Raw genomic sequence first — 19,943 nt, 5'->3', positions numbered from 1 at the left:
TTCTTTCCCTGTTTTGGGGGTTTTGTTTTGCTTTTAGTCCTACTTATGAAGCAAACCTGAAAGTAGTGTCTCTCCAGAAACCTCAACTGACCCTCTGTGGGGGCTGGAAGATAACATCTGGAAGAAAGTAACATCCCTGGTAGTGTTCAGGATCCGGTTGAATGGGGCTTTGGACAACCTGGTCTAGCGGAAGGCAGCCATGCTCATGGCAAAGTTGGAAGTAGAAGAGCTTTAGGTCCTTTCCAACCCAGAACATTCTGTAATTTTGTAATTCTAAATTCTAAAACCCCTGTGCAATGTAGTCAACACTGCAGGGCTTGGAATACAGCCACAATATTTCTTGGCCTTTTGAGAGGCAAACAAAGGCTCCCATTTGAGAGCTCTCTAAACTCTCAGACTAACCCCGGGAATTCCTGAAGCCTGTTCGAATTCAGCACTGGACTGGAGGGGACATAGCTCAGACTGGCATGAAGAGCAGCTGCACCATAAGTATCACATCCCACTGAGGTGGAAACCCTGTACTTAGATGTCAGTCTGGCAGGAGACCTGTAATCTTGGAGAATGGAAGGTGAGGTTATCAGATGAGCGTAGTCAGCAGGAGCAAGTTACTCCATGGACAACAGTAGCATGAACATGCCTGCAGTGAGGATTTCAGTATCCAGCAGTGTTATCCTTGAACAGCTGTCTATGAGAATGGCTACCCATATGGCTCATGAATGGCTGTTCATTTTCCAGCACAGTGTATGCTCTGCCAAGGAACAACAGTACCACAAACTTCCAATACAGGCCAAGGACATAAGCAGATGAAAAGTATCTGCTTAGTCCATTCAAAGCCTATGCAGTACCTGAGCACAGCACTTGCCCTGATGCTGGGGGAGAGACAGCTCCAGTGACAGAGAGCCCTATACAGGGCCACACTGGTCTTGGCCTCCCTCCCCCTATCCACCATCAGGTACCTGCTAGGCATTATGTAGCTTCTGAACTCCAACTCCAAAGTCTGACTCAGGATTTCTGCTCTGGTTGGTAGCAGTTACCTGTGGCAAGGTAACACAACACATCCAAGCAAACACAGCTGTTTTTGTTCCTGGATGGCGTTCACCATGGTGTGCAGATGCTGGAAGCACCTGGTGAAAACACAAGAGCTTTTCTGCATGCAGGAGACTTGGTACATCACTGCCCTCACCACCCTCCATGTTTTGCAGCAACTGCTAAACAAAGCATAGAGTTCAAATGCAAGAGAATATTTTCTTTTTACAGAAAAAAAACACAAATAAAAACAAACTAACAAAATCGTAACAACAAATGTTATACTCAAAGAATACTCTGGTTTCTCATCAGCCTTTTCAGTTTGAGTCATCTTACTATCATGCACTGTGCTGCCTCATGCTTGCTTCCTCCAGCCTCACCTTCTTCTGCAGAACCCTGACGTGACCACAGCCTTTTAGCCACATGCTACTCAAGACTCCCTAACAGAGGGAAGTCCAGCTGCCACAATGGATTAGTGGAGACTTATTTTTCAGTGCTGCCACTGATCCAGTCCCATACTGGCATTCTGTTGCACAGGGATTTGGCAAACCTATTTATCAAAAGGCAAAAGCTACAATGAGAAGAGGGACTTTGCTTTGCCTTCTCTCCCATGCAGTTTGTTCCTGTGAGTTAACACTGGTTTTGTCAGCTCTATTGCTCTTTCCCCCTTCAGTACTGTCCAGGTTAAGACTTTTGAGCCAGTAAGGTTGTTAATTTAATTTTGCCATCCATAGAAGCAGTGAGGCAGGTCCCGCAGTCCATGGCTGTGCTCCAATCCACTGTGACAACAGGAGCTCGGTGTCCTCCCAGGGAAAGGCAGCTCTCCAGAACCTTTTCCTCACCATTTAACTAAAAAGAAGGAAAGCAGAAGATTTTAAGGAGGTACATTTCTGCAGTGGGGGCAATGCACCCAACAAGAAAAGCCAAAGCCTGATAAAGACTCCGTATCTCTATGAGCATGCAGAAAGAGATACTGAGATGTGTGTAGCACACACAGGAAAGGAAGCTTCCAGTCTCACTACAGAAACATGTGCTCTCAAGCAGCTCAACTTTTGACATCAACTGAACTGCAGTAATTGAACAAGGCAGGCTAAGAGCATACACTGATGAGAAGCACATAAGCCTAAGCTATAGCTCATGTTAGTTCAAGTGCTCTGAGTGCCCCAGATGCAAAGTAAAAATTCCATCTAATCTGCCTTGCAAGAGCACGGGCATGTTATCAGCAACAGTTGTTACTGAAGCATAGAAATTTGGGCACTCAGAACCATTCAGCCTTACCCTTTAATTTCAGTGCACAGTAAGGGAAGAGGATCAGGCTGGCTCTAACAGAATCAGCAGGCACAGAAGCAGACTGAACATGAGCACCAGTCAACAATCGTACATTTTTCACTGAACTGACATGCATCCATATATTAAAAAAGTAGTTAAAACTTTGTCCTAGTCACTTGGACACTACAAGCTAGGCTTTAACAAAGAGCACCAATACTCGAGCTGTAGGACCCAAACACTTGCTGTACACTCACTACTCACTACACTGTTAAAATGCACACTGTGTGAAACTGAGCAGCAGCTTTGACAGAGCCAGGATGGGTATGTGCTGCTTGAGAACTTCCAGTGGCTGCTGTTGCACCCTTGTAATTAGTATAAGTTTGTATGGATACTTAAGAGTACTTCCCATCACTTCTCAGACTTACCTTAAAAATTACTCCCCCAGTAGAAGAACATGTCAACATGTAATTGCCCTCAGAGTCAAAAGCAAAAAGCCGTCCTCGTGGGAACTGGACTTGCTTGTAGCCACTGTACCCAGACAGAATAAAAGGACCTGTAGCTTCCCTGGGAAGGTCATACTCAGACACCTTCAAGCCACTTTTATGGATATTCCACTGAATAAACTAGAATGAGAAAAAGAGATGACAAAAGCTTATAATGAAATTAACTGGGATGCAAATAGAGTTGCCTTTTTTTTGCCTTTGAGCAAAATAGTGGGTATTCCTCACAAACAGATGGCATTTTGACATCTATACCTAAGTGGCTATATTAATAAAGCCCAGGATGCAAAGGCTGTAAGAGCTCTGTCTATCCAGGCAAAGATATGACCTGCCTTCCTCAAGCACTACTGCCTATGTGTCCTTCCACACCACATGCAGTACTTTGGTGAGAACTGGCTTAACTCCTCAGCCAAGGTCCCTCCCTGAGCCACACCCCTACTGCTGAAGACTGAGGAACTGCAGAAATGGAGGTGTTTATTATAAGCAATAATAACAATTACATTAACAATTATAAAGGGAGCTGCTGATGAGATTTATGCAAAATGGTCAAGGATATGCTTCCCTGTGAATCCCAGATCTCAAATGTTGTCATCTCAGGGTCAGAGAAAGGTCATCCTCACATAGACTATCTAGAAAAGGGATGTCACCAACAGCAGGATTTACACACAAAGTCAAAGACAGCTCCAACTATTAATCTATTTTTCAGCCACTCTCTCTGCAGATTGCATGGATCAGGGTGGTACTGCACACCTAAGACTGCAGTTAGCAGCCCATGTTTCATCCAGCATCTGAGCGTATTTTAATTGTCCCCACCATATAGAGAAGACTCCAGAAGTGACCTCACTGAGCAGCAGGAGGTGATCCATAGCCTACCTTGCCATCCTCGCCTATGCTGTAGACTGTGTTCTCATCATAGCTGAACTCCACGGAGTAGACTTCCCCATCATGTGCCTTCCAGCTCATGGCGCACTCGTGCTGCTGCATATCTGAGGGGAGAACCAGTACTGAACACTCCTTGTACTCACAAAGAGCTGAGGTGAAGAGAGGGAGGCCTTTTATGTTCCTGAGGTCTCTGTGCCAGCCCTCCAAACCAGCCTGGGGGAGCCCAATCCAGTCCCAGCTCCCTGTGCTTATACTCCTGCTGTCACTTTGGACACAAAAATCATTGTCTATAACTACTGGACTTCATGGGGCTGCTCACATGCTGTGAGCTGCAGGCATTCTGCATCCAAGCACCACTGGCCCTCCTCCTCCCCTTGTTATCCTGCCCATTCTCCCAGGTGCTGACAGCTCTGTCCTCCCAAAGACCTGGGACTGCAGCCTCCACCTGTACCAGAAGCAGATTCCCCATTCAAAGGTAGAACTGCCTTTATTGCAAGGACAGGCTGAAGAGAACAAAAACCTGAGAAACACAAATTGCTCCCCAAAGGAGGACTGATGTAAAGCCCTTGCATTTAAATGGAAGGTCTCACATTAATTGCTTTCCTCACAACTCAGCCTCTGCTGGTACTGCTATCTGGCACAGCACAAGACCACATGGCTTAAGAGCAAATTCACTCTCCTCTTAGCAGAAGAAAAACAACAAATCCAGCAGCACTACCAGGGTCTCCAGCCAATGTCCTCCAGAAAAAGTCTATGTCAATTCACTCCTGAGAGCTCCTGTGGAGACAACAGCTTCTACCTTAGTCTCCAAGCATATCCTATAGCTGCCTCCCTGCTATGGGCAGCCAGCTGAGGACTAGGGACCACCTCACTACTCATTTTCACAGCAACATTTAAGTTAGAAAAGACCTCCAAAATAATCAAGCCCAACTGTTACTTCAACACTGCCAACTGCACCACTAAACTATACTCTTAAGTGCCACATCTGTTCCATCTTTTAAATATTTCCAGGGATGGTGACTCCAGCACTTTCCTGGGCAGCCTGCGCCAGTGTTTGACAACCCCTTTTGTGACAGAAGTTTTCCTAATATCCAATATAACCCTCCCTTGATGCTGCTTGAGACTGTTTCCTCCTGTCTGATCCCTTGTTACCTGGGAGAAGAGACTGATCAACACCTGGCTGCAATCTCCTCGCAGGTACTTGTAGAAAACAGTAAGGTGTCCCCTCAGTCTCTGATTCCCTAAGCTAAAGAACCCCAGCTCCTGCAGCCAACTCCTCATGTGCTCCAGACCCTTCACCAGCTTTGGTTTTGTTCTTTGGACACACTCCAGCCCCACAATGTCTTTCATGCAGTGAGGGGCCCAAAACCCAACATGCTGTTTGAGGTGCAACCTCCGCAGTGCCAGGAGCAGGGGGACAATCCCTTCCCTCATCCTGTGGCCACACTATTTGTGATACAAGCCCAGATGCCAGTCTTGGCCACCTGGCCTCACAGCTGGCTATCACCAATACCCCCAGTCCCTGTGCACTGTACCAAAGAGACGAACAATCCCATCTGCAGCCCCGGTGACCAGAAGGTTGCCATTGTGGTTGAAGGCTGTGCAGTTAATAGCAATGGGCTCAGGCTCCAGGGAGAACTGCAGCTGGAAGGGAAAATCTGCATTAATGCTGAGAAATGGAGCTGGGGGTGTTGAACTCCAGAGGAAGAAAGAAAGATGGTATTTAGTAACAAGAACTCTGGTTTGGAGCCCTACACCTCTAATGACTACAGACTTCAAGGTCTGGCAGCGGCATTTTACTGTGACTCTAAACCAGCAATTCACCTCAGCCAAGCCACAGCTTTCTTGGCCATGGCCTCAAGGTTGCAAAACCAGCTTCTGGCAGGCATTAGCTTGAGTATGTTGCTTTCTCCTACATGTCAGGGACAGCACTTCACTTAAAAACAGGGAAGGCAAGGGAAACAGCAGCAACGAAAACCTTTCAGTACAGCTCAACTGGAGAAAGCCTCAGCAAAGCATCATTCAATCCACTTGGGATATTTCCAGTCACAAACTGTGCAGCCAGGATAGAAACAAGGCCATGGACTATTCTGAAGATTCCTCAGAAAAATCCCAACACACCAATAAAAAAAAAAAAATTCACCCAATCCAGCAGCTACTTACATTATTTATTTTTATCCTGAATGTGACAGAGGGGAAAGGAAGAAGGAGGAAAAAGAAGGGTGTTGAAAAGAAAGTCAGCATAATTTAGACAGAGGGCTCCTACACATTGAAACAGAAGACACTCATTCTCAGCAAGCAGACTGAGAAAGGAAAGAAACCCAGCAAGTACCTGCTGTTTCATTGTCTTAGTGTCCCACAGCAGCAGCTTCCCAGGAACTTGGTTCATGCTTTTGCCCCCAGAGTTGATTACTGAGAAGTCAATGTGGGAGATGGGGCTCTGGGCTGCTGCAGAGCACACGAAGGAGGCACCACTTGGGCTGCAGGCAAGCGAGAGGATCCTGAAACACAGGCACATGGTCTGAATCACCTCTCTCCTGCAGCTGCCTCAAGCAAAACACTCACCTACGAGCTCTCCCATTAAGAGTCTGCAAGACAGGGTGCACTGTAAAGGAGGGCAGATTCATGTGCTTAGTTTTTGAGTGTCTCCCATTTACCTCAACAGTTTTACACTGCTCAGGCAGGGACTGCCCTCTAGATGAAGGCTAGATAGTCCCCTTTGAATGTGACAGAGGGGAAAGGAAGGATAGTCCTGCAGTTGCAGAAAAGCAGCAGGAACATTAAGATGTTTACTATTAAAAAAACACCATTTTTTAATATTTATATAAATAAATAATCAGTATTCCAGAGTTACCTGGGCATATCCTCATCAATGCTGATTTCACAGAGATTCTTCTTTGCTTCTGTGTCATACAGACGAACTGTCCCAACGCCACTGCCAAGCAATAGCTTGAAACCAGCAAGGAAGTAGATGGAAAGAGTGTGAGTGAGGAGTACAATGATGCTGGCCAACAAGACTTCGTAATTTTTTTTCTATTTACGTATTCAGACAGTAATATTTATATTATTCCATTATGGTACATCCCGTCTTCCTGTGCAATCACACTGAGTAGGACTACCCCAAGGCCACAGAAGTCAGAGTAAAAACCCTGCTTCTCAGTGAGAAAAAGATCTAATAGGCACCAAGGTGGCATAAACACCACTTTCTAGATCACGGCTCAGCCCTAAGGGGTGCAAAACATGTATGGAGTCTCAATATCTAGGGGACCAAGGAAAGAGAACCTTAAGATTGTTAACTGTGTGCTAAAGAGAAAATCAAGAAGAAGCCAACTCTTTTCACCCATGGGAGGATGAAACCATCCAGAAGAGCTCACACATGCTTTATCAGTGGTGTTACAATTTCAATTAAAATTGAAGTCATGGAGAGATGCATTATAAAAAAAAATTGAGCAAGCCAGATCTTTGTCACTTCAGCGCCTAATTTGCTGGTGAATCCTACACGTATTTCAGAATGAAGAATCTTTCCATTAGCAAGAAGGAAATTAATTCTACAAAGCAGAAGAAACATCATCACAACAAAGAGCAACAACTGCATTGACAATTTGCTTTCCAAAAGTCAAAGAAGAGACAAGTTCTAGCATCAGCTCTTCACAGGTGGCATTTTGGGCTTAGCAAGCCACACATAGTCAGTGCCAAAATGCAAAAAAATACTGCCTCATTTGCAGGCCAGCCTTCTCATACAGCCCTGCATCTGCCAAGAGAGGGCATGAAACACTAGCAACAGTTCAAGGACTCAGAGGAATGTGTATAATTTAAGGCTCCTCTTTAGTAACAGAAATAGAGAAAAAGGGATATAGGAAACATTTAAATTGTCATGTTATTTAAACAAGCTCCAAGCTCCTTATGCACACACAAACCCTCAGCTCTTTAAGACACCAGTCTAGAAGTGGACATGGAGCTTTTTTCACACCTTTTTACACACAAGTAAAATGCCACCCCCACAACTCTGTTTCCCCTTCTCTGCTGCTGGCATATGAGTAAAGGTCCACAGCTCTCTGCTGCAGGCCTCCCACAGGCTGTTGGACTCGGTTGCCTCTGCCTGTCCTTACAAGTTGCTGTGTTACCTGTGTGAAGACAAGCAATTCTCTCCAAGGCACTACTTCTATCCTGCAGCTGTACCCACACTGCACTTCAGAATTTCCATTTCAGGGCAAGCAGTGGTGAACTCCTTGCTCAATACAAAGTGTACACTCCCCACTCCAGTTCTTTTTAGACCCTAGAGGCTTTGCCTCCCTGTGTCCCACTAAAAGTGGAAACTAACTGCTGCCCTGATTTTATCCACAGTGCAGCTGTCTAGAAGTGAACATGCAACATGTAACAACAGAGCCCCAAATCATCTGCTGCATTTCCACACGGAGACTACTCACCAGCCGATCACGCTTGGTGGCCCATTCCAGGGACAGCAATGGAGATTTGGAAATGGACGAAGCTTTTGTTTGCATTATGGGGTTAAAAGACCAGACTTTGATGACCCCATCCACATCCAAGCTGGCCACTCTCCGTCCAGAACAATCAACCCTGTGTGTAGAATGAAACTGATGGGATATTCTTCTCCCTCAAATTCTTTGATGCAACCCACTAATCCTTCTTTTCCTGGCCACACACCAACTCCTTCTGCAGGAATTAGAACTTCTTTTCACTACTTCCTGCTCACTTCACAGTAACTGGCACAACAAAGCGCACTAAGCTCCAGACATAAAGCATAATGCCCTTAAACAATACCTGCTTTCCAAAAGACTTTATTCCTGGCTAGCACTGCCCAATCACATATATCTCTGTCCAAAAATCCCTGTCCTTTCTCACACGTAGCACAAGCTACATGCTATTTTCAGTGACGCCAACTTGACAGCCCAAAAACTGAGAGTACATGTCCAACGTGCTGGCAGAACAGAGGCTGGGAGAAAGAGGGCAGACACAGCTGATCCTTCTGCAGAGGCTTCTACAAGACAGCCCCCCTCTGCCAGTGCATTACCTGCAGTACATGATGGATGAATGGTGCTCCCCATACTCCTCCTGGCTCAGGACGATGAAAGGCTGCTCCTGCCGAACCCCCACGGCCTCTGCACTGCTGCCAGGCATTTTGGTTGAAGTCTCTGTTGGCTCAGCATGCAGCTCTGAGCATGGTTCTGCCTCAGCTATGTTAGTATCTGTTTTCTTCTCAGTACTTTGGCCCTGAAGGAAGAAATCCTGTGTGAAATACAAGGAAACAGCTCCATATCAAGCTCCTCAGCTAGCCCAGCCTGCTGGGAGGGGAAAAAAAAAGAAGCTGCAACAAAAACGAAGCATTGTCAGCCCAGCACTCCTTCTGCCAGGGATCTTTCTGAGTACAAGGACCACGTGTTGCACAACTGCACTATTTAGTATGACTGGCTTAGTTGCTGAGTCCCTTATATCCCCCTCCATGTGCCCAGCTACATACTTTCCTGTAAGCATTAAAAGAACTGCAACATTTCTGGCATACCTCAGCCAAAATCAGAGGCCCATTTACATGCCATTAGAGCACAGATTCACAAGGAAACCAACATATTTCAAGGAATTCTTGCATTCAGCAATATAAGTTAATTCTGTATAATATGCAGTTCAGCAAACCTGTACAAAAACTTGGCTCTCAAGTCCCAGTAGATGGCTTATCCTCATTTGTCAGAGATTTAGATTGTGCACACTGGAGCTACCACTGCAGCCAACTGACTGATGACAACAGTAGAGCTGACACATGAGTCCAAAAGCTTAAAACCCAATTTGACAGGGCAGACAGAATAAAGGGAGTTTTAGGAAGTGACAGTATCTGGATAAGATCTGCACTGCAGAAATATTTGGAAACAGCTTAGTCTTCCCTTGCCACCAGAAGTTGAACAAGAAGCAGATACAGCACATAAAGAGGAAAACCATCTTCTAGCATTCTTTTGATAAAGCATCCTCTGAAAGTTGTGTCCCCAAAATGGTATTGGTATTGATGGTTATGAATTCCTGTTTTGTAACACATGCTTGCCTAATTTACAATAGCTTCTCATCAGGACCAATGGATCAAGCACTGCATAATCAAATCATCTGAAATCACAGAGCTGGAAAAGACTGGGAAATAAATCCAATAATTATTCTGCTAGTTACAGGGAATGACACTCATGTGAAAGAAAACAGTGCCACTTTCAGTTTCCTTTTTGCTCACATGCTTTGAGTACAAGTTAAAGAGCATCAAGCTTCCCCAAGAGCACAAGGACCAATCTTTACACAGCCCAAAAATCACTGCCTTAACACAGAACATTCTAGAAAGAGGAAAGTGAAAGGAAACTCACTGGGAAATCAGGCTTTGCATTTTCCAACCAATCTGAAAGTGTTTTAGATGAACCATGAATAAAAAAAGTTCTCTCAAGGCCTTGAATGCTGAGTGATAGAGTAGCCTCTCTTTAACCAGCACTCCCACACACAGAACAGCCACACATTGGCCAACAGGCAACAGTCCCTCAGCACTGCCTCTCCACAAGGCAGAATGTCTCATACAGACAAAATAACAACAATGAGATGCTGCCTCTGCTCTGTATTTTTTGACAACATGGCTGCTGAAAGCCAGACAACACACAGGTGAACAGAAGTAGTGTGCTGACCTTCAGCAGTTAAAATCCAGGACACAGTTTTATTATTTCATTAGATTTTAAAACAGGGCACACCCCCAGGTAAAACAGCAACAATAAAGTACAAAAACTCCAAAAAGCAAACGTTGCTAGGAAAGCAAGTTCTATTCCTATCCAGGAAAATTTTATATTAGTTTTCATTGTCCCACATAGAGCCTGTAAAAATCAGCATAAGAACCTACGGGAAGAGAATTCACTTTGGCTGGATGAGTGAGCCAAGCTCATTACCACTGAGAAATGGGGATTTTAACAAGGTATTTAAACACAATCATTAAAAGTGAATGAAACCTCAATGAAGCTTCAGGACCAGGCTGTTGAAAAACATGGAGACAATTTTCTTCCACCTGAAATGCCAATACTGATTAACCAGGGACACAGAAATAAACCAAGTGAAGAAGGAGTTGATTAACTACAGACACGAACCTTTGATACAGTTATTTCTGGCTAGCAATTCCAAAGCTTAAAGGAAACACTTGCACTTGTTTTACCCCACAGTTTTACAGAAATACAAGCCTTCTGCTTCCCAGCCCTGCAGTGCTGAGCAGTACCTGGAAGGTCCCTTTTGACAACAGTTCCTTCCTTTCTTTCCCGTGCTCTTGCAAGCGCTTCTGCCGCTGCTGCAGGGAGCTGGACTCGCCTGCCACTAAACCACTGAAGTGGCTCTTCCCATCCTTAGAGGTCACTGTTCCTTCTTTTCCTTTGGCACTCTGGAAAGCAGAGAAGTGTCTGGGCAAAGTTATGCTTCCAGTAGGCTGCAGAACAAAGAGCAAAAGAAGCAGCAAAGCAACCAAGCACCTGCAAGGGCTCCACAAGCTCTTAGACAACAATAGTTGTTCTTGTGCTGCATTCAGGCCCAGCATACATTTGAGAGGCAGGAAAGGACATTTAATTTTTCAGGTGGAAGCAGAAGCTTGGAGCAGTGCCATGGTGCAAGTTAACTCCTTGGAGACTGAGCAACTTTCAGCTGAGAATTACCTGGTGATTTGTTGGCTCTTTCTTCCCTAGCAGCATACTGCTAGTCTGCACTGGAGAAGCCCCACTTGAATGTGCTGGTCTGGAAGGGCCCTTTTTACTTTGGGAGAGAAAGGAGGACAGAAAGCCTCCCCGGGACTGAAGAGAATGTGCTGTACTTCTCTGATTGCAGGTCATATCACTAATGAAAAAACAAAACACCACCAAATAAGAGTATGAAAGTGCAGCAAGGCAACCTGCCCAAAGACCACCCAGTTGAGTGAAGTGGCAGCTGTTTGAACCACTGGAAGACAGATGCTCATTTCCAAGCCAGTGCACCACTATGCAGTAAAACCCTATTTGAAAATATCCTCTTAGTGCCTGGAGCAGGTCATTACAGTTACTGTAACCAAAAGCTCACTTCTCAGAGATGTCACTGAGACAGTGAGCTCAAACTGTTGCTGAATCCCCTTTAGAGCCACCTAAAACTCCTTCCACTCCAACTGGTTTGTTTAGAAAGACCCTAAGGGAAAGGCAGGGGAATTCAGATTGCTGTAGAACTTATTCAGATAGGATTCCCAATTCAAAGCATAAAACAGACCTACTTTGAGAGATATTCAGCATTCAATATTTCACTGAACACCCTTTGATAAACAGCAGGTTATGTTCAACAATTTTATGGCACAAGCCTTCCATATCTCAAAATCCAGACCCAGAGGAAATAAGAGAGCTACAGACCATTTCTATGATTATAAACACCTCCCTTCTCAGTCCACAATGCCAAGAGCAGCAGCTGCTTCCCAGAACATAACTGTCTGACCTCACTCTGCTACAGCTTCCTCTGAGAGCAGAGTGGCAGCAAGGGCAAGGGGAATACAATAATCTTCACTGTCTCTATCCACTCTGCAAGGATGGAATTATTCTACCAAAGCTGGGCTTTGGGTTAAGCAGAGACACAAAAATAAGCAACTGAACTGGTCCCCAGACTGAGATAAGCTGCACATGCAAGAAATGCCACTTCTTAGGCAAGTTTTTTTTAATTCAAATGGACAAAAATAAATACAGGAATAAATTACCCCATCCCTCATGTCACACTCCTCCATACATGCAGACAGCATCAGGGCTTTCCACAGAGTTAAAAAAACACATATCACTAAGCTCTGTAGCCTGTACTGTGCAAAGACTGCAGAGCTGTCACCAAGATGGTCCAATAAACACTTAGTCTATTTAATCAGACAAATTTTATATTAAAACATTCTGTGTGTAGTTCCTGCTACAACTTCTATCTGTCACTGGCAACAGGATAGTTTAATCAATCCTATTCCTGTCCTGGGGCAAAAAAATAACAGTTAAAGAAGCTGTATCACTGTGTATGTTGCCTAATTTCCAGAGATAGGCACAAAGTAGATGTAGCCATAAAATGCACTTTTAACTGCAAGTTCATGGGGAAATCTGAGCCTCACAGAAGAGAAGCTCCTTTTCCCTTGACTTTGCAAAAGCAAGAAAACATCTCTGTGTAACAAGAATCTCTTTGGGTCATACAGTAACAGTATCTACAAAACAACACAGGGCATTCACCTATGGCACTGCAGGCACTCAAGTAAATTGGAATCAAGAGCCAATCCACTTCATTTGAGCAATACTGCAGGTACTGCACTGCTGCCAGTGCCCTAGATGCCCAGAACACCTTGGTGCAATAATGGCAGCAGAGCAGAATCACTTCCATGTGTGCTTGGACTCTCACTGGTTTGCAAGAACCTCCCAAAAGATGGGAGAGACACCTGTCATGAATTCCATTAAACCTACTTAGGTTGCCATAGTGTCTGCCTGGATGTCTTTCTGCACTGAATCCCAGGGCAGGGGACATGGAAATGACCCTCCAGGAACCTCCCTGACCCAACAAAAGCAGCAGAGCCTGTCCCCAGCTCTTCTCCTGCAGGCACTCACAGCTCAGAGTCCCCCAGTCGATCCATGTTGGCCACATATGCAGGCAGCTTGTGATGCATTACTGTTTGTTCCACCTCCAGTTCCTCTTTCTTCATGCGGGAGGATTCAGCTTGCAGAGCAAACAGCTAGGAGAGAAGAGCCAAGTAAACACAGGGTCACCGGGATTCACCTCCTTCCCACTCACTGAAGTTGTTTACTCCTTTTATTTCAACAGCTCTAGAAGGGTGGGGAAGGAAAAAAGTTGCTCTGACTGGCTGAGCACCACATTAGTCCAATTAGTCAAAACAATCAGTACTTTAGACACATGAAACTGGAGCCTACTTAAAGCCCTTCATTCCTCTCCTGGGGTTGGCTGGCTGTGGGACGTTAGTGGTTCTGGGAAACAAGAGCTGGGCAGGGCAGAGCTCACCAGCCCCTCTCCATGCAGGCACAGAGCCTACAAGGTTATCTTCTTCCCACAGCCAAGGGTTTCTCAGCTGGCAGGGTGCACCAAGGTCAGTGAAACCAGGTCACCCTGAAATCCAGCTCCATACCTTGTGCAACTCCTTCCCAAGCATGACAGTGAGATTTATCTCCACATTATGGAGAAAGAAATCCATCTCTTTTTCTCTTTAGTAGAGAGGAACCTCAGGATGCAGTTTTCTGGAACAGATGTGGTTTATGCCTGGTTTATGACTCTTACACAAAGAGTTCCTCAGGCTTTTCTGTTTCTGTACATTTGTTTTTCAGCTACATTTATTTTTCTTTTTAACACAATATTTAAGGAAAGAAAATACAGGAAGAAAAGTGAGCTTTAGAAATCTAGCTCACTATTTATGTATTTGCATTGTTTCAGCAGAATAGATCAGAATCACTACTTAATTTCAGCTAGCATCAAATTCACTATTTATTGGCATCCTTTTTTAAAACCTGCATTCTAGAGGTAGCTGGCTCCCCCTCTGACCTGAGGAGTTGACTAAAAGGGAAAGTCTAGTTTTACTGCTGTTGATTTGCCAGAAAACTTTTATCCAGACTGCAAATGGTATCAGCCAACATGCAAAACACAAACCATAGGTTTATTCTGACTAAATGTAAAGAATACAAAATTCGAGGAAATAAAAGAGCTCTATTGCAAAACATACCTCATCCTCTGTCCCTATTCACCAACCATCTTTGCAGAACTCTCCTGTCAATGTTTGACTGACCTTCTAACTCCATACAGCACACAGTGACAAATCTTGGGCTTTTTCCTGAAAAACTGCCTCCTTTTTGAAATCAATTTTATTTTACTTCTATTTCTAGGACAGTGCTGAACAGCTATTAAAATAGTACAAACAGGAAACACAACATACAACATTTTGTAACACAGGACTTAAAGCACAAACTTTACTGAAGTATTTATACAGAAAGGGCTTTTCTTGTTATGTTTGAGGAAGTGAAATTAAAGTTCTGCTTACATGAATAAACCTTCCTACTTGTATGTGATCATCCACATGTGATTTATCATTTATATCTTAAACTATAAGTGATCTATAGTTTAAATCTTAAACTGCACATTTCACAAAATTCTCTAACAGAAGTTATACGTGGAAATGACTGACCCATGTTACACCCTTTCCCCAAGTATCTGCTGATAACACTTCAAACACAAGACATGGAGCTGGGCAACATTTTGTCTGAGCTAACAGACCCTTCTTATGGTTTACTGTAAGATCTAGAGTTGGGAAACAGACATTCACAACATTTCCACTAGTTGGTCTAAATTGTATATAGTATATATATATCAAAGTACATATATATATAGTTTGTGTATATATATATATATATTTTGATATATATATATACTATATACAATTTAGTATATATCAAACATGGTGAAGGGGCCATTTCAGAAGTAACAGTTTCTGTCTCTGCCAGAATTTACTACCCATTTCTATTGCTTCTATTTCTCTGTTAGCTAAAATCTGGAAGTGCCTGAATACTATTCACAAAATCAGCCATACTTCCTTTCCAACCCATTCTATAACTCTACAACATACATCCCTAACCTGCTACCAAGTTTCACCTTGTTTTGACTTTGCAGTGTAAAGGAAAATGAGTTTATATAGTATTCAGTCACCTGTCAGACAGCACAGGGAGGGCAGACAACCACCTTCAGCAGAGGGACAGGAATATCCTAAACACACATTTCACAATATGATCACAACCCTAACTTTGCTGGAAACAATTGAAAGATAAATCAAAATTCTTAAAGAATTTGCCTTAGAATAACTGCACCAAACAGAACAGTTACAAAGTTCTCAAATGGATGGAATCAACTTTACAAAACTCACATCACACAGTCAGCAGCTAAAGAGTGATCTCAGTTCTGACCTTGTGCCGCAACGATTCATTTTCTTCTTGTATGAGACTGGTCCTGAGACATTCAGCTTCAAAGTTCAGTATGACTGGAACTGGTAAGCAATGTTAAAGAAAATCAAGGCAATAACTTGTGTGCACCTGGCTTAATTCTAAAAGCCAGCACTCTGTACTGGCCATTTCTCTGTAAAAACAAAGCTGCCCAGTCCATAAAACTAGCAAAAAGTACATGCACGACCAGAAGATTAGCAGCAGCTTAACTACTTAAGTCAAGTTTTCACTTTGCTGTTGCACAAACTTTTTCATGTGGACTTTGCAAGGATTTTTAGATTATTTCTTTTTAGAGTCAGAAGTGGAGGGCAAGACAGGTTCTATTACTGCTTTACTGTACACTGAAGAAACAGTTCAAGATGAGCTGTATTCCAGCTGCAGCATCATCACCAAACAAGACAGAACTCTGTAGCATGGCGCTAAAAACTTATTCCTGCCAAAAATCAACTGCTCTATTATAATGAGCTGTCACTAGGCAATGTTGTGAACATAATGTACCTAAAGAAGGATCTAACAGAAGATGCCAGTACAGTTATGGATTATGACCCAAGGTTTTATGACTGTTTTGTACTATGTCAAGCAAAGAGTAAAACCATTTCAGAACAAGATGTGCACATGGATGATTCAGCAACAGCAACAACCACAATTGTTTTGCTCAGGGAATACAACATATCAGATAATTGAGCAGTAACTATTATTACTAGCAACAACACCCTCTGGTAAACACCAACTTTCTATTAAGTCTTGGCTGTAAAAAATCACGTGAAAGCAGGAAGTTCCATAGTATTATATCCTTGGCATAACTGTTGGAAGTATAACACCAGGGCAAGGGAGATTGCAGAGCTGCAAAGAAGGATATGCATGCACTGAAATAAGACGCTCAGGAAGTTGTGCAGCGACACGATAAATGTATCTGCCCACTGGCGTGAGAAATAGGTAGCAAAGGTGGGGTTGGAGTCTGGAGCAGGGAGGAAGGGCAGGACAAACCAATCCTTCCACTCTGCCTGGTTCTGGAGCTCGGAGGCCTGCTTGAGGAAAAACTCCTGCGCCTTGTCATTGCGGCCATTCTGAAACACAGCAAGAAGAACAGGGCTCACACTTCCATTAATGCCATCAGATTAGGTCGAGGAACATTTGCTTTTCGTTATGAACACAACTATTTTCACCACCCTGAAACAACAAGTGATTAGTTACAGATTCACCAGGAAACAAAAGAATCCCAAATACAGTAGGAGAAGCTCACAAATGCGCTTAATCCAGCCTTCCTTCTAGTCACCAGAATCCTGTTTAAAGGCTGAGACCAATCGAACCAAACACACTGGTTTCAGTTAAACCAGTGCAGAGTGCACTGACATGAGCACTCATACACAGGACCAAAGGATAATTCAAATTACTTAAATCTACAGCAGCTTGAAAGTGTTTCAACTGACACATCATTCAGACAGGACTGTCACACCTCAGGGTAAGCACATGGCAAAACAAACCATGAAAAAGCACACTTCTAGAAAGATGTATTAGATTTTGACTCCTCTCCTAATACCTGGATCTTCAGTCGTGGAATGGAACCAAGAAGAATCAAGGGGAGAATATACTCCATTGACTTTCCAGAGTTTGAACAGAAAAAATCTCTGTTCCATTTTAAGGTCATTATTTTCTGTTCTATTCAAAGCAGGCAAAAAGACATTCACTTTCTCTTCCACATTTCCTTGTTCCAGTTTGAACCTTGTGTTCTCTGCCAGTATCTAAGTTAACTGAGCAGGATTGAGCTAGCAGTACTGTTATCCTTCTGAGAGAAACCTGTCTTTATGTGAGTGTGAATGCCTTGCACCCAGCAAACCATGTTTCCCTACTGCCCCAGTTTCCCTACCCTGCACACAAGCTTGTCATGTGAGCCTGCATCAAACTCCACACCACACACTCCTGACCATGACACACGAACTGCTTGCTCCTAATCCAGCAGGCCTGGCAGAGGCTGACAAAGGTAGTTTACTGCTTTGGTTTCAGAGACCAGGACCTTGATAAAGCAGCACCTGAATAGCATGGACCAGGTAGTATCGGAATAAGCTGGTTTTCAGCTTGTTCACCGTGGGCCGGTACACGTCCTCCAAACGGCTGAAGAGGCGTCGCTCCAGATAGCTCCAGTAATCCCGCAGGGCGGCCAGGTCGTAGCTCTGAACAAACTGCTGCAGCTGCTCCACTATCTTATCCACCTAAAGAGGGCAAACAGGGGAGACTTCACTCAGGGGAGGGCTCTTGAGGCACAAGCCTTTCTGTAACTCAGTGCAGAAAAGCCTGAACTGCTTTAACTGTGCAATCCCTATGCATTAGCTATTTTCTAATCCTGGAAGCACTCTGCATTTTGCATTAGCATGCTTCCACTCTGCAGCACTTCGCAAACAAAGGAAAAGGAAATATGACAGAGCATAGCCAAACATATTTTGACAGAAATATCCAACTGATGGATTTTTTTGCAAGTAAGCAAAAGTTTCCACCTCCTTTAAAAGTCTGTTGATAATAACAATAAAAAAAAAATTAATGTGCTTAAATGTTTTAAACTCAAGTGCAGCACCTGAAAAAAAGTATTATTTTTAGACTAAAAGGAAAAATACCTGCATTTAGCCAACAGAAAGAGGAAGTCAGTTCTGCTCCATTGCAATTTTTGAAGTACCTTTATCCTCAGTAACATCATCTACTAACAAGGCAAGCATAAAATTCTGCAGGAGAATTTTTTTGTCATTATGCCTCTTTGGAAATAATTTCTGCAATATGAATAAGGCAGAATGGTGGTGTGGGAATGCATTTTTTGTTCAGTGGTTTCTGATGGCAAAGACAGGCATAAGAAAAAGAAAAAACTGCATCCCGTACAAAATTAAACTAAGGTTGTTTAATATGTGGTTTGCTCTCCCCTCATCACTTAGTATCTTGGGACATACCCAAATTTTATCTCTGTGGCATCCTACAGATACAGAAAACTGAATTTTGTGACCACAGCAGACCCTTCTTGGACAACAATTCAGATTAAGTCACCAGCAAAGTGTGGGCGTTTTAAAAAATAGAAGCAACATGCTTTATTAATGATAAAAGTAGTGCTTATATTGCTGGTCAAAGAAAAATCTGACTGTTCAAAGCACTACATTCGGTGCCCAAAACTGTTGCTACAGGACCACGAAGCTCACACAATGGACTGAAACTGTATTTTTGAGACTGGCAAATTCTGCGCAAATTTCCACGCATTAGTCAAGGCAGCCGGTACTCAAGACCTACAAACTAACGAGCGGAGCTGTAAAGCCGCTGGATAAAAATCTCATGACCGAGAAAAGACGCAGGCAAGGGAATGCCTTCCTGCCCTCTCGGTGCGCGGGTCCCCTCCGTTCTTCTCGCCTGGATCCGCGGGCGGGTGCCCCCAGGTCGGACGCAGGGTCCGCACACGGCCGGGCAGGCTGCCGGGAGCCGCAAGGCAGGCGAGGGCACGGAGCCCGCGCTGGAGCCGAGCGGCGGGGCAGCCTTCGAGCGGCTCCAGCCCCGCGGGGAGGCTGCGTCCCTCAGCGGCGGCCGGGCCGGGCCGGGCCGGGCCGGGCAGGGCAGGGTAGGGCGGGCCGGGCGCTCCGGGATGCGGGTCCCGCCTGAGCGGCCGGCCGGGCCCCGGCGCCCAGCCCAGCCCAGCCCAGCGGGGCCGGGGCGGCCGCTCTGGCGGGGAAGCGCGGAGGCTCCGAGGGCTGCCCCCGCCGCCAGGCCCGCTCCCCTCGCCCGGCCCCCGGAGCGCGAAGCGGCGCCCGCGGCCCGCGTCCTCCTCGGGGAGCCCCCGCGCCCAGCGCCCCGGGGGAACGGGGATGCGGTCGCCGCTCACCCGGAAACCCTTCTCCCGGTCCGCCTTGATTTCGGCGTCCAGCTGCTTCAGGGCGGCGGTGAAGCCGCGGAAGAGCAGATACTCCCGCACCAGCTCGTCCGTGCGCTCCGCTGCCGCCGCCATGGGGGCCCCGCGGCGCCGCCGGCACCGCCCGCCCACGGCGGGGCGGGGAGGGCCCGGCCCCAAGCGGGACTACAGCTCCCAGCGTGCCTTGCCCGCCCCTTCCCTGCCCCACGCTCCACCCCGCTGGCGCGCCCAGCCCGCGCTTTTCCCGCTTTCTGATTGGTCGGCGCCGGGCGCCGGCTGCGTGCCGATTGGCCGCCCGCCACGTGCGGCCGGTGTTGCCTGGCGCGCGCGGCAGAGCGCGGGGCGGGGCGCGGGCGGCGCCAATGGATTGATGGATTGATGGATGGATGGGCGGATGGATGGGCGGAGGGGTGCGGG

General features: G+C 45.3%; 1 protein-coding gene across 4 annotated transcripts; it reads right to left on the bottom strand.

Moving 5' to 3' along the window:
* Nucleotides 1–1,220: 1,220 nt before the first annotated feature.
* On the bottom strand, nt 1,221–19,678 carry WDR91 (WD repeat domain 91). Of its 4 annotated transcripts, none has more exons than XM_064419899.1 (15): nt 19,500–19,678; nt 17,683–17,862; nt 16,513–16,719; nt 15,617–15,700; nt 13,265–13,389; nt 11,342–11,519; nt 10,915–11,073; nt 8,710–8,909; nt 8,105–8,255; nt 6,532–6,626; nt 6,010–6,178; nt 5,213–5,321; nt 3,669–3,781; nt 2,721–2,918; nt 1,221–1,875 (listed from the first exon to the last, which is right to left on the bottom strand). In XM_064419899.1, the coding sequence occupies exons 1-15, from the start codon at nt 19,620–19,622 to the stop codon at nt 1,711–1,713; spliced, it is 2,256 nt and encodes a 751-aa protein (XP_064275969.1). In that variant the 5' UTR covers nt 19,623–19,678; the 3' UTR covers nt 1,221–1,710. The 4 variants fall into 4 exon arrangements, with proteins under 4 accessions (XP_064275969.1, XP_064275970.1, XP_064275971.1 ...); XM_064419900.1 differs by having other exon boundaries at nt 17,737–17,862; nt 19,500–19,673; XM_064419901.1 differs by lacking the exon at nt 19,500–19,678 and having other exon boundaries at nt 17,667–17,825.
* Between the last annotated feature and the right edge of the window lie 265 nt (nt 19,679–19,943).

The sequence above is a fragment of the Passer domesticus genome, chromosome 5, assembly GCF_036417665.1.
Source record: "Passer domesticus isolate bPasDom1 chromosome 5, bPasDom1.hap1, whole genome shotgun sequence".
Lineage (NCBI taxonomy): Eukaryota > Metazoa > Chordata > Aves > Passeriformes > Passeridae > Passer > Passer domesticus.
This window is presented reverse-complemented; position numbering and strand designations above follow the sequence as displayed.